The sequence below is a fragment of the Hippopotamus amphibius genome, chromosome 2 (genome assembly GCF_030028045.1).
Source record: "Hippopotamus amphibius kiboko isolate mHipAmp2 chromosome 2, mHipAmp2.hap2, whole genome shotgun sequence".
Taxonomy (NCBI): domain Eukaryota; kingdom Metazoa; phylum Chordata; class Mammalia; order Artiodactyla; family Hippopotamidae; genus Hippopotamus; species Hippopotamus amphibius.
In genome coordinates this window covers 18,682,191-18,696,092 of record NC_080187.1, presented here as the reverse complement: position 1 = coordinate 18,696,092, position 13,902 = coordinate 18,682,191, and the positions used below count along the sequence as shown (strand labels likewise).

The window sequence follows — 13,902 nt, the reverse complement described above, 5'->3', positions numbered from 1 at the left end:
GATACAGAGAGAGCAAGTATAAGAGAAGTAGACACAGACACAAAAGAATTGAGACAGACAAACAAGAAGCATCCGTGCTGAGACAGAGGCAGCATCTGTGCCCAAAGCAAAGAGACGGTAAGAATGTGAATGGGAAGAAAGAGAGGGAAAGAAGAAAAGAGTCAGACAGAAACAAGAAGAAATGGACATAAAGGGGGGTGGGGGGGCAGTTGTTAGAAAAACAGGAGGGGACTCAGGGAGAGAGAGGGGAAGGAAAAGAGGAAGGGAGGGAGGGAGGAAGAGAGGGAGGAGGGATGGAAGGAGGAAAGGAGGTGGGGGAGGGAGAGAGCGTTGAAGAGGAAAAAAGGACTGGGAAAGTTTCACAGTGGGAAGAAAAAGTGAGTAAAGAGCAAGGCAGGAATTGTCAGGCCCGTCCTGGCCTCTTTCCCTGGTGTGTCCTGGATCAACCTTGGGCCTCAGCCTCGGCTCTCAGAGGCTGCAGCCCAGGCCCCGTCAGCACGGAAGGCTTCCTCTCAGCATATCCCCTTCCTCCTAGGAGCTGAAAGTCCCCTGAGAAGCTGGCCTGCTCACACTAGGGACTTGGCTCAAGAGGCCACTGCACAGATGGGGTCACTGAAGCTGGAAGAGGGAAGAAGCATGGAGCCTTAAGCGGATTAAAGCTCTTCCACCCAGACTCAAACCCTTCCCTCTCTGATCGTCAAGGGTTGGAGTCCACGTCCTTGCCTCCTTTAACTCCTGAGATTCATCTGAATTCATAAACCATCCTTCAGGATGGTCCCATTCAATCCCTCTTCTACAAAGGGAGAAATGCAGCCCTCCAAAGTGGAAACTTCTTGTCCAAGCCCTCCTAGCTGCTTAGGGCCAGATGCAGGATGACCCCCAGGTCTCTGGCTTCCCTTCATCTGGGCAAGCATTTATAAAAGCCAGACCTGAAGGGCTCCTGATGACTTTCATGCTTTTTCCAGTAAATTCTGTGCTGATTCTTGGCACAAAGAGAGGAAATGAAGAGGGTAGGGTAGGAATGTAAATAAAAGGAAACTTTGGGATTCCATCTAATATGTAATTATACTATCCGTGGCGGTGGCCCTGGCTGTTTCTTCGATGTGCTACCCAGGCTGTGCCCGGGCAGGGAGGGGGTTGAGGTGGTGTCCTGGAGGTGACAGAGAGCCCTGCAATGCCCCATCCAAGGCTTTAGGACCCCTGGGCTTTTGGAACAGTATTTTTGGGCAGGGAGCCTGGACTTGTTTGCAGAAACACATGGCAGTCTGGGGACACTGGGAAACAGCTCAAAAGATGAGAGCTAGAGATCCTGGGCATCTCGAGATCAGCATTGGAAGTACATCCCTAGGAGGGGCAGGGGTCCTTGTGCAGACTCAGGGCTCAACTGTTTGCGTGGCGTTGCCAGGAATGCAGAGGCAGGAAGGAGTCTGGAGTTCAGTGGGAGTCAGGTAGCTTCTGGTGTCAGGACTCAAAATCTGTTTCCCATAGTGCTTCTAATTCATCTGAGTACGGAGCTCTGCACAAAAGATCCCTTTAAACAGCTTCCACCCTTGAACCTTGCCATTTCTACATGTCCAATTCTTCTCATAATCTAGTGTGGTAATATCAAGTTCAAGCTCTGGAAATGAATTGGCTGAATTCAAATCTTATCTTCTCCATTTACTAGCCTTGAGGCTCTGGTCAACTTATCTAACCTCTCTGTGCTTTAATAGCCTAATCTGGTGGATAAGAATAACAGTCACTGCCTTAGAGAGTTGTTTGGAGGATTAAATTAGATAAGGTTTAAGATAGGAGGTAGGCAGGTAGAGAGATGGATAGGTAGATAGATATAGAGACATAAAAACCTAGAGATTGATATAGAGATTTGGTACCAGACCACATCCTGACACACAGTGGATATCTCCTGAATATTTGGTGAGAAAGTGAGTTAGAGACGGTGAGTGAGTGAAGGGGAGAAGTTGGTATCTCCAGATTTCTTCATTGACTACGAAATTTGTTCAGATCATTCAACAACTATTTACTGGGTTCTTTACTGGCTTTAGACACTGTTCTAGGCACCAGGGCTATAAGTTGACGAAGGCAGACACAGACCCTGCTCTATGTAGCTGACAGGCGAGTGTGAAAACACAGACAACAAACAAATTAGATGTTAAATCACTATAGCTTTAGTAAGTGCCATGGCTTTATGCATCCGTGTGTATGGCAGGTGTGATCTCTTGTAGATAGCATGGGCAAAGAAGGCCTTTTTAAGGAGATGACATTTAATAACACCCTGAAGGAGGATAAGGTACTGATCATGGGAAGAACCAGGAGAAGGCCCTCCTGGGGAAAGAACAGTAAAAGCAAAGAACTTAAGGAAGCTACATTCTAGTACATTCTAGCAAGTGTACCTGGGGAGTGATGCGTAAAGGAATCAGTATCAGATGAAGGATTAACTCGCTTTCCCACTGGAATGCTGTGAGCACAATGGTCAACAGTGGCAACCCCAGGCACGGCTGCTCAGGTAAAGTATGTAATCACAGAGAGTAATAACAGTGGTTACCCTTCCTCCTCTTGTCATTTATTAAGTGCTGACAATGAACGAGACACTATCTTGTGCTCCTTCCATGTTTCAGTTCATTGAAGCATCCTCACAATCCTATGAAGTAGGGCCTATTTTGATTCCATTTTAAAGATAAGAAAACCGAAACTCAGAGAGGTTAAGAAATTTGCCCAAGGCCACACAGCATAGGTGTTGGAGCCAAGGTAAAAATTCACCTCTGCCCGATTTCAAAGGCCTAATTTTAAAATATGTATGTGTGGTGGGGTGTGGGGAGGGATGTGGGTTCAAAATGTCTATTACTCTTCCCTTTGCCGCTTTCCTGACAGAGTGATTACGGTAACTTTTCACGTTCACACAATCTTAGGGCAAATTCAAAGCACTTTCTCATATGCTATCCAGTTTAATCTTTGCAACAACTTCGGGAGGTATAATTAATTATCTCCATTTCACGGATGAATTAATTAGCTCCGTTTTACAGATGAGAAAGATAAAGTGTGAGGCACCTTTCCTGAGGGTCTGGGTATTCTTGTTCCAAGTGTTCTTTCCATTGCAAACATGTGCTTGCAGTTAGAAGGCCCTCTTCCGTTATTCCACTGTCCTTACCAGGTACTTCTGACAAGCGTGAGTGGACAAGCACAGGGACGGCTTATGGGGGAGGGGAGGGCAGGACAGCATGAGTATGACTCTCAGCTCTGTCTCTTCTAATTGTGTGACTTTAGGCAAACTGTTTACTCCTTTATGTCCCAGCTTTCCCTTCTGTGAAATGAAACGTGATGATGGTGATGATAGTGTGAGGGCGAGGATGAAATGAGACAGCACGTGTAACCTCCCTAGCAGGGCTCCTGACACACGGCGAGTGCTCACAACACTACCATCATCACCACACTCCTGTGACCCGGGAAGTACTGCGGGCCCTGAGGACCAGGACGGTGGTCTGGAGTCTCCATCTCTACCTCAGTGTGCGAGTCATAGAGCGCACCAAGTTTAACCTTTCCATTTCACAGATGAGAACATCAAGGCCAGAGGAGCAGGAGGAACTGGCCCCAGGACTGGCTGGGAGCAAGTGTGGGAACTGCCGTCTGACACCTGACCTCAGGCTCTTCCCTGCTCCAGGGCCTTGGTTTTCCTTTTACTCCTCCTCCACTCCAGCCAACCCTGATAAGAGGGAGAATTTCCCCTGAGCCTCTGGTCCCACCATGGATGTTGGCACATGGTTGCAGGACCCAGGTTCCTTGGCATTCCTTTCATAGAGCTGAGGCCAAGGAGGTGAGGGCAGGCCTGCAGCAAGCCTCTGAATGTGTGGGAATGAGCCCCCACCCCAGGAATTAGGCCTGGCTGCTGCTGTGTATTTGCTCAGGACCCTCTGGCAGTCATCCACGATCAGAGAAAGGCAAGGCAGCCAAGACAAGACAGAGGCTAATTACCTTGGATAATAGGAAATTGGGGATCGGCGACAAAAACGGTGTCTAGGCCTCCAGCCAGGCAAGGGCAGGGACAATGGATACTCAGCTTGGGCTGACCCTTCCACCTTGACTGAAGATTGCTGCTCAGGGTCACCCTCGGACTGCAACAACCCAAAGGTGCAGGAGCTGGTCACACTGTTAGACCTTCTGGGGACCCTCTCCCTCTGCTGCTCTTTGTTTGTTTTCATTCAAAAGTAAAACAAACAAAACAAACAAGGAAATTCAATTTAAACAGGCCCAAGTGCTGATGTTTCTGTTTTGTTACACCAGGGTGAGCTTAGGACGAAAAAAAAATCAGCCTTGACTTTCACTCCTCCAATTGTTCTCAACTCTGCACTGCTGTGTAAAATTACAGGAATAGAGGGGCTGCAAAAGCAATTTGCCTTCCTAGGTGGGGTGGAGAGAGGGAGTAGGGATAAAGGGGGACCAGATTTAGAGAGAGAGAGAGGGAGAGAGAAAGAGACAGGAGGAACCAAAATTCAAATAAGAAACAGGACAGAGAAACTGAGATATACACAGAGAAACAAATTAAGAGGATAGCACATAGAAAGGCAAAGAAGGAACGACTGGAGAATGGCAGACAAAGATAATGAGCTATGCAGAAAATACTCACACAAGAGAGGGAATAAAAGGCAGAGGGAGATGGACAGAGATGCAGAGAGGTATGGTAGGGTAAAAACAAACATGAGAGAGATAGAAAAGTTGGAAGAGCAAGAGCCCAGGAGGAGAAGAGAGCGAATGAGAAAAAATTCCCATGCCAGAAGTATGCATTCCCAGAACTCTCAAGCTGGCGTGGATCTAATGCATCTTCACTTCAAAGATGCTGAACCTGTGAAACAAGGAGAGGATGTAATACTCCACCCAAGCTCCCAGAGGCAGAAGTGGCAGGAGTGGGATGTGAACCCAGACTTCCTGCCTGAAAAGAGACTGTGCCTCCATGCCTGTGTCACCTGAATCCTCGTGTCTCACCTTCTGGCAGCAGGGGTGAAGGGTTTGGTGCCCAGCTATGCTTAATTCAAACTCAGGGGTCTGGATCCATGCTCTCTTCTCATTCTACTTCTCCCCAAATGATCCAAAAGAATGCTTGTTCTTTGCAGTGCTAGTGGGACCCCAACCTGCCTTATAGAGAACAGTTCTTCTGGGATTGTCCTTGGAGAAAAAGAGACACTGAAAAACCATCAATTGAGTCAAGCAGAATGAAACAGGAAGAAGAAAAAGTGACATTCCCTGCAGACCTCCTGTATGCCATTCATTCTGGTAAACCCTGTTCATGGAGTTTCCTATATAATGCTCTTCCGTATAACTCTATGAGATAAGGCCCCCCTTTTCCAGAGGGAGAAACTGTTGCATAGAGCAGTAAATAAATGAATTTCCCCAGGGCAGTTCATGAGTACTCAGCAGAATCAGGATTTGCACCTAGATCCTCTTGTCTCCAAAGCCTGAGCTCTTTCCACTGCCACACATGGCCTTGTTGGCCCAAGAGAAAGAAAACTAATTTTGGTAAGAAACGAGCAAGCAGAAAATGAAAAACCCCAAGAACTGACACTGGAACTATTTTAGAACTTGAGACTGAGTCGGTCAGACTTCAGGGGAGGAGAGCCGCCAGTGGGATAAGAGAGGGGTCCAAACAACACCCTGGCTCCTTGTGTTGCCAGGAGCGGCCCAGATCCCAGGGCCATTAATAAAATCGATTTCAAAAAGAAAATAAAAAAGTGTTCAGAGGTAAGGATGACAGGCTCGTGACGAGCACATTTCCAGGACGGGAGAGGAAAGGATGTCCCTGCTTCAAAAGGTGGGAAGGAGACTGGGGGGGGGGGGGGGAGGAGGGGGGGTTGGGGGTGGCAGAGGCCGTCAGGCAGTGAGGAAGAGAAAAGGCAAGGGAAAGCGCTCATCACTTCTGAAGGATGGCGCGGCTGAAGTGTCAGCTCTCAGTGTTAATTGCTTTGGGGGTTCCATAACACATTTCACTGCTCTCTACATCATGGGCCTGTAGGATTCCAGCCTGGCTAACACCAAGTCCCCACAATGTCACCCAGAGACAGGGTTACTACTTGTGTCTCAGCAGATAGGAACCACCTGCCAGGGCTCGGTCCCTCTCTACTAGATGCTCTCTCTCCCACCTGGAAAATGGAGGGGGAGGAAGTTGAAATTAATTATTACTACAGCACGGGCCACAAGAGCAACCGTGATAAAAGCTAACACTTCTCACGCTCCTACTAGGGGCTTGTGACAAAGTAAAGAACTTTCGTGCATTATTAGCTCATCAGATCCTCTTGGGGTCCCAATGAGCTGGACGCTGTATTATCCACATTTTCATAAAGGAGGAAACAGAGGCTGGAAGGTTGAGAAGCTCACTCAAGGCCAGGCAGCTGATAAAGCACAAGGTGGAGATCTGAACCCAGCTCTGTCTGCCTCCAGTCTATGCCCTCACTGAGGGACAGAGGATCCAGAAGCCAGCCACCAGGAAATCTTTCAAAAATGCTACTTTCTTCGCATGACCATAGTCTTTAGAGCTAAAGAGGATCGTAAAGCTCTTAAGCTAGTCACATACTTGTTTCAAAGACACAGTGACCCTAAAGCCCAAGGGGTTGGTGTCAGAGCTTACTGGTTTAAGAGGCTGTAGACTCTTGCTTCCAAGATCTAAATACCAAGTCATCACTGAAGGCCTGAGGTAAATGTTATGGCCTCTGTGAAGTCTGCCTACATATCGCACTGGAAGACACCTGATAGCCTACTGTACTTTTGGGATTACATTCCTAGAGCTCTCACTGTCCCCAGTAGGACTTGGGCCCCAACATCTAGGAGAGATTCAGTGTCAGAGCCAGGGTCAGAAGCCTTGATTTCCATCTTACGGTGATTTTTCTGAGTTTAGTGCATGAACACATTGGGTGTTACCAATGAGCCTGAACATGTCAAGTTCTCAAAAGAGCCCCATGGTCTTCAGAAAAGTCATGGTCTTCCAGAGGAAGCGGGGGTGAGAGGTGTTTTGGAGGTGAGGGAGATTTATAGATTGTGGAGAGGTTAATATTTACTGAGCGTGTACTTAGATACTATGCTAGGGTGTTTCTTGTTTAATTCTCATGCAACTCTGCAACCTGGGTTTCATTATTTCTGTTTTACTGAGGCTTACAGAGGTAACTTGACTTACCGAAGGCCACACAACTAAAAATGTCAAAGCTGGATTTGAATCTACAGTCTGTGGTCTTCCACACTACCATTGGGTTATAAGTTATCTGAGGATAGAAACTTTGTCTTAGACACATTTATACTTGCATTCTAGCACAGTACCAAGACATAGGAAATCTTCAGACAATGTCTGCTGAACAAGTAAATGAGTTATAAGTGAGTAAATAAAATGTGAATATATGAAAGAACTGATGAATAAATAAGTAAATGAATGATGGAGTATAAGAATGAATGGATAGATGAACGAGAGGGATGGATGGATGGACAGACGGATAGATAAAGGGAAGAAGAGGGAGAGATAGTTGGAGAGGTGAATAAGTGGTTGGATAGATGGATGGATAAGTGAATGAATCAATGAATAAAAGAAAAAATGAATGAGCTGAATAATTCATTGGTCAACAATGCCCACCTTGTCAATAACTGCAGCTTTCTAGATTGGTAAGGGAGGTGGCCTATGGTTTCATAATTAGAGAATGAATAGAGCTGATCTCTAGAGCTCTATGCCATAGCTTATGATGGCTGCATCTGGATATAGCAACACTCACTGAGTTGGGAAACAAAGGAAAAATGAGCCCCTTTTTCCCTCTGAGATGAACAGATGAGTCTCAGAATGACTTCCTTTTACATGTCCAGAAATTTGGATGCAATGACTCTAGCGCACTCTATGAGGGGTGATAATGGCACTATTACTAAGGGATTGGATGCATCTACTAATAAAAAATCATATGTGTGTATATATATATATTACATATGTATATACACTTCAGATATGCTACTCTAACATTCTTCAGAGGAGAGATCATGGAACTGAGAAAAGAACACCAGGCAGAGACTCCTGTCACAGACTTCCTTGCTAACTTGCCACTTTCCCTCTCTGGCCTGCAGACTCTTTCTCCGTCAGTAGGAGGGATGGTTTTCAGTTATTGGCCTCCCTAGACGCTTTAGCGCCAACCTTGTATGATTCGGTGACTCACAGCGGTGATACTTCTGCAGCGGACACTTCTGTGGCTTAGCGTATCGAGGTGCACACACAGAATGGCCTATAAAACATTTGGCTAGCCTGGACGGATTACTCATGCCTTGCCTCCCAGACTTAAATCTGTCCTGTCTGCTTCACACTCCCCACACACAAAGTATGTCTTACTTGTAGAGACCGTCGGGCTCCAGACACTTGAAGATGACGGAGTAGATACTGACTTCAGGGACCTCTCCGTGGCTTCGACCAGCTGCTACACAAGATGTACCCAGGCCAGAGAGTAAGTCATCGGCAAAACTCAGGAATTCTCCTGGAGGGAGACAAAGAAAGATGAGCTCCCCAGCTCAGGCCTTGGTAAGCAGACATTCTTGCTGTTGTCCAAACCCATCAAATGTCTGGGTACCATTATAAAGAGGATTAATGGACAGAAAAAGCACAGGGTATGAAAATGACACAGATCAGTGTCTAGTCCTGACGACTCTTTGTTTAAATTTATGCCTGAATTTTCTCAACTGTGAAGAGGAGATACTAATACCTACCTTTATAAGACTGTAGCAAAGCTCAAGTAAGGTACATTACTGTGTCATAAAAATGCATGAAAAGTCAACAGGAGGACAGTGCTTTCTGTCTAGAGTAACTATTCTGGCCTTGTCACTGCCATTAACTTCCTCTTAACTCCTTAAGCAAGCCTCCTTGGAATTGTAGTTTCCTTCCTTAAATGATGGAGGAGTTGGACTAAGGATGTAAAATAGGTCTCATGTCACATGGTCACTCTTATGCACTGGTACTTGATTCATGGTGTGTTATAGTGAGATGAACAGAGACTGGTCCAGCTAAGGGGGAAAGAGTTCCATGACTGATGAAAGTCATGAGACAGGAAGGAACAGGAGAAGAGCAAGTGCCCTGAACCCCATGACTTCTAAAAGTCAGTCTAGCTGCTGGGTTTTAGGAGGCCGCTGAAATTTACCAGAAGCAGGGCTAATAAAGAAGACGAGATGAAGACTAGAAAGCACAACGGAACATCTGGAATCTTGGGATCTAGTCTGAGCTTTGTTAAGAATTTGCTGTATAGCTTTGGACAACTAAATTCCCATCTCTGTGCTCTAGTTTTCTCCTCTGTAAAGTGAAGGTGCTAGAGTCACTGTTAGGATTTCTGAAAAAATAAAATAAAAACAGACATACACAAAGATTAAGTTATGAGGATAAACACTGTGGTAGTATTTAAACTAGCAAGAATTTAGAAACAACTAAATGTTCAATGATATCAAAACAGTAATATAGTAATATAGTTCAGTGATGCAATGGAATATTTTATAGCCATTAAAAATAATATTGTGGAAAAATATGAAGTTATTTGAAAGGATACTCATGGCATGCTAAGTTAAAAAAACAGGTTACACTATTACAGAATAATTTAATTTTTGGTGGAAATTTCACATGTATATCTATCTAGAAAAAGAAGGAATAAAATATAGCAAATGCATAATAGTGGCTCTGTCTGGAAAGTGAGATAATGCGTACTTTTTCACTCTTATTTCTGCTTGTTTCTCTTTTTAAAATTATCTACAATGAGCATGTATTGTTTTTGTAATAAAAGAAAATCAATAGAAATTACTTAAAAATAGATAAAGTAAACGAGCCAGACTAAATGGCCTCTAAGTTCTCTTTCAGTTCTAAAATAGGATGATTGTAAAGGCATGTGAGCTACTGTGGACCACACGATATGAAACGATATGAGGCCTCCCAGCTGTTGATTCCTTGTTCTTCCTCATGCCTGATATGGAGGGCCCTGCACTCTCTCCTTACTTAGATTCACGTTAATAAACAAGAGGCGGATGTCCATTCAACTATCTTCTCTCTACTTGGGATTAAGGACAATCCAACATGACGGAACCGTCATGAAACAATAACATTGGCCGAGTGTCTGAGAAGACACGGCGCTTGTCTACCAGGGAACTGGGTGGACAGAATTTACAGATCACTTCCTTTTGGTCTTGTAAAGAAGAGTTTCATCCTTCAGTCACAAGTGAACCTGTCTGACTGAATTGTCCAGATGGCCCTGGGATTCAGACGAACAACCGTTCTAAAACATATCTGTCCCTGTGGTCCGACAAAGCAGATCTGATGCTTTTTGTTTTCCTTTTTTTACAAAGACAACACACAGTTCATAGACTGGATACGTAGATGCCAGAGCAAGTGTCTGAATCAGGCTAGTGACATACAAGTTCAGCTGCTATTGCCAGACAGACCTGGGACTGAATTTGAGTTCCACCATTTATTACAAGTCCCTTAACTTCTCAAGTCTCAGTTTTCCTTTCTGCAGCAAGGGGTCAATGACTTTTTCATGAGTTTGGAGTCAAGAAAGAAAGCCTGATCCCAGGAAGAAAGTCTGTCTAGAACAAGAGGTTTTGCTAAAAAATGGGGAGGTAAGTTAAACGTTTTTTTTTAATCACAAACTCTGGCATCCTTATTTTTTCTGTAGGCCTCTTATGTCAAGCTTCTTCCATAGTAAAATCATAAACCAACGTCTTCCAATAGGTACCAAAGCAGAATAATGTATGGGATGAAAAATAAAGAAAAAGAGAAAAAACATGGGACTCTTCACTGGATGGAGTGAGGGCTTTGTTTCTCTTGGTTTTTCAGGATTCCAACTCTGGCTGCTTGCATTTGTTTTCTTTCAGCTTGGATCCATGTCTGTCTGCTTTTCAATTTGTTTCCAGATAGCCATTGAGAGAGTTGGCTCTTCGTGAGGGAATTCAGTATGCTTGTGGCCTCTATTAATTGTCTTCAAGCCAAAAGATGGTTGACATTCATTTTCAAATAGACATAGTTTTCCAGATACTTCCATGCATTTCAGAATAATTTAGACCACGGATAAAAGCCCCATGAGTATGTCTGGTCAGCAAGATCAGCACACAGCTCTAAAGTTTATAGGCTTAGTTCAAGTGAGGAAACTGGATAATGTGGAGTGTATAACTAGCTGTATCAAGCAAATTATAAGGATATTTAGTGTCCAATTTTGTTTGGGACTATATATACATAACAATCTTCAGATGAAAAGAGTTAATGTGAAGAAAACTGATATTTCAGCACCAACTTTTGTTTTTCCCATTTAATTCTCACCACATTTAATCTTAATGAGCTAAATGTTAGTATCTCTGTTATAAAGCTGAAGTTAAGCTCATAAATTTAGGAAGAGACAGAGCTCAGATTAGAACCCATATCCTCCTAATTCCAAAGCCATACCTTTTCTTTTATGCTATGCTGCCTCCTAGAGAAAGTTTAAAAAAAAGAAACGGTAATGTTAGAAAGGGAGCTTTCTCAATTTGCAATTGAATTCATGCCACTCTTTTAGCTGTAGGGGCTTGGGAAATGAAACAATAAAAGAAATGGTCCCTGACCTTCTACAGCTTGTAATCTGACAACAGGAAGGGTTGTTAAATACAAGAACAGACCCATAAAGTAAACTGAAAGATTGCTTGTTTTGGCACTCTATTCCAGAAGGTTTAACTGCAACCTAGAAGGACATAGGTGAGTGCAGCGACTCCTCACTGTCCTTCCTCTCCTAGTGGAGGGGGCACTAAGAAAAGCCTGGGGGCTTCTCTACTTACAAAGGTGAACTGGTGCAATTCAACACATGCACTGTGGTTCCACAATATACCATGTTTCATGTCTGGCAGTATAATTGAATGAACAACAGTAAAGTGCAGTGGTTAAGGGGCTGGGCTCTGCGTTTACACTGCCTAGGATTAAATCCTGGTACATCCCCACTTACAGCTTGCTTTGGACAGCTTCTTTGACTTTCTCCATCCAGTTTATCATATGTTGAATGGGTATAATAATGTCATCTAGTTTAACAGTACTGTTGTAAATATCATATAAAATATTTTACATGTATCTTGTTTACAAACCAATTAGCACAGTGTCTGGCATACAGTAAGACCCCCCGGCATATGTCAACTATCATTATTGTTTTTCATTATGACCGCTGTCGTCATGACAGAGGAGAGAGACGAGGCCCCTAAGAGATTATTTGTATCCAACCTGCTCCTTTTCCAGGTGACAAAACTGAAGCCCAGATAAAGAAAGTGGTGTGTCCACGGCCATGCACAAAGTGGGAGGTAGACTTGGAACAAACCTTGCTCTCTTAACTCCTATCGCCTATGAGGTAATTCACATCTGCCAGCATATGAGATAAAATCACTGAGAACTGGAGAGCTTCAGAAGCTGCCCTAGGACCCTGTGCTCCTCACTTGGTGGCCAACTTTTTTCAACATGAATGTGAGCTATGTTTCCTGGGCATTTCCTATGCGCCAGGCACTGTATGTACAAGGCACACAGTTCCACCCTGCCATTGTCTTAAACTTGACATCTCCGGAAAAGAGAGAAAGCCCAGGAGGGAGAGAAGACGCACAACAGGTTTCACATGTAATATGTATATAACAGTGGTTTGTGAATTAGAACATCCAGAGCTCTGGGGACAAGAAGAAATGCCAAATGTGGCGGGGGCCGAAGTCTGTCTCCTCTATACCCACACTGACCTTCACCCAGATGAACTCCAGTTTGATCTGTTTTATATACTAATGGTCCGTGTTTTCTTTAGGTTGAGAATAAGAACTGTTTTAAAACTCTCAGCTTAAAAGTTTTATTGCATACAATGTTTGAATCCTAAAACTCTGCCACATTCCCTGATAGCATTATAGAGGATCAGGAATGTTACACACCCATTCAAGGCTTCGCAGCTACTCACAGGCAGAGGCCAGAACCCAAATCCAGCTCTTCTGCCTCTGAGCGCCGTGCGCCTTCCACTAGGACACTCTGCCCAGGCCACCTCTGTCCCCTCCTCCCTAGGATGTTGTGGCTGCGTGGCAGAACCCTCCTAGATCCAGGCCGCTACTGCTGCCTTGCCCATGCCTGTCCAAGACTCTAACATTCTTTTTCTGTTTTTCTTTCCTTGAAAACAGATAGGGAGTTGGGAGTCGCGGTACAGGAATGCGCCTGTTCCCCATTATGGCTCTTCTGGGGCTGTAACCCGAGTGGGCTCGGGCCAGACCCCCACACATTTCTTTATCCACTCAGACTCGAGCCTTGCTCTCATTACCATCCACAGTAAAGGTCAATCACAATTCTGCTGAAGCTTCAGAACCAACCCAACAAAGCACTGAGCAATTTTTCTAAAGGCCCCACCCCCTGCCTCCATTCTCTCTCTCCCTCCCCTTTCATCACTCCCTCAATCCTCTTTCTCCTTGTTTTCCCTCTCCTTCTCCTCTCTCCCTCCCTCCCTCTCTTTCTCTCTCTCTCCCCCTCTCTCCCTTGCTTCTGATTGAGTTGAGGTCACAGTCAAAGCCGGCCACAAGAGCAAATTGAAAACAGGTTGGGAGAAAAGCAGCAAAGAAATTCCAAAATGGAAGGGGCTGGAGCAGTGAGTTATTTAGCCCCGGTGGGGAGAAAGTCCCTGCTCGGGACTCCACTCTCTTTTCAGGAAACGCCAAGGGGATTTAGAACCACTCTGGGCCTGGCCTCTCTCTAATCTACAGATGCTCTTTGCTGCAGTGCCCAGGGAGAAGAAGGGCTCTGCATTTCCCCACCTTTCCTTTACTTGGGCAAATGTAGAAATTCATTCTGAGACCTTGTTGGTGACAAAAGGTATCTTTGAAGGCCTCACACCATTCAGCTGACGTTGGTTCGTTTCTTCCAAAACATGTTATTTTAAATCAGAAGAACTAGTGTGTGAT

The 13,902-nt window shown here is 44.7% G+C and overlaps 1 protein-coding gene across 4 annotated transcripts in view; it reads right to left on the bottom strand.

Annotated features, from left to right (window-relative positions):
- ASTN2 (astrotactin 2) overlaps nt 1–13,902 on the bottom strand; it is an 887,719-nt gene that overhangs the window by 45,279 nt on the left and 828,538 nt on the right. For all 4 annotated transcript variants that reach the window (XM_057724291.1, XM_057724290.1, XM_057724292.1 and 1 more), the window contains one exon: nt 8,336–8,477. In XM_057724291.1, coding sequence (XP_057580274.1) covers nt 8,336–8,477 — 142 coding nt within the window. The remainder of the gene's footprint in view (nt 1–8,335; nt 8,478–13,902) is intronic.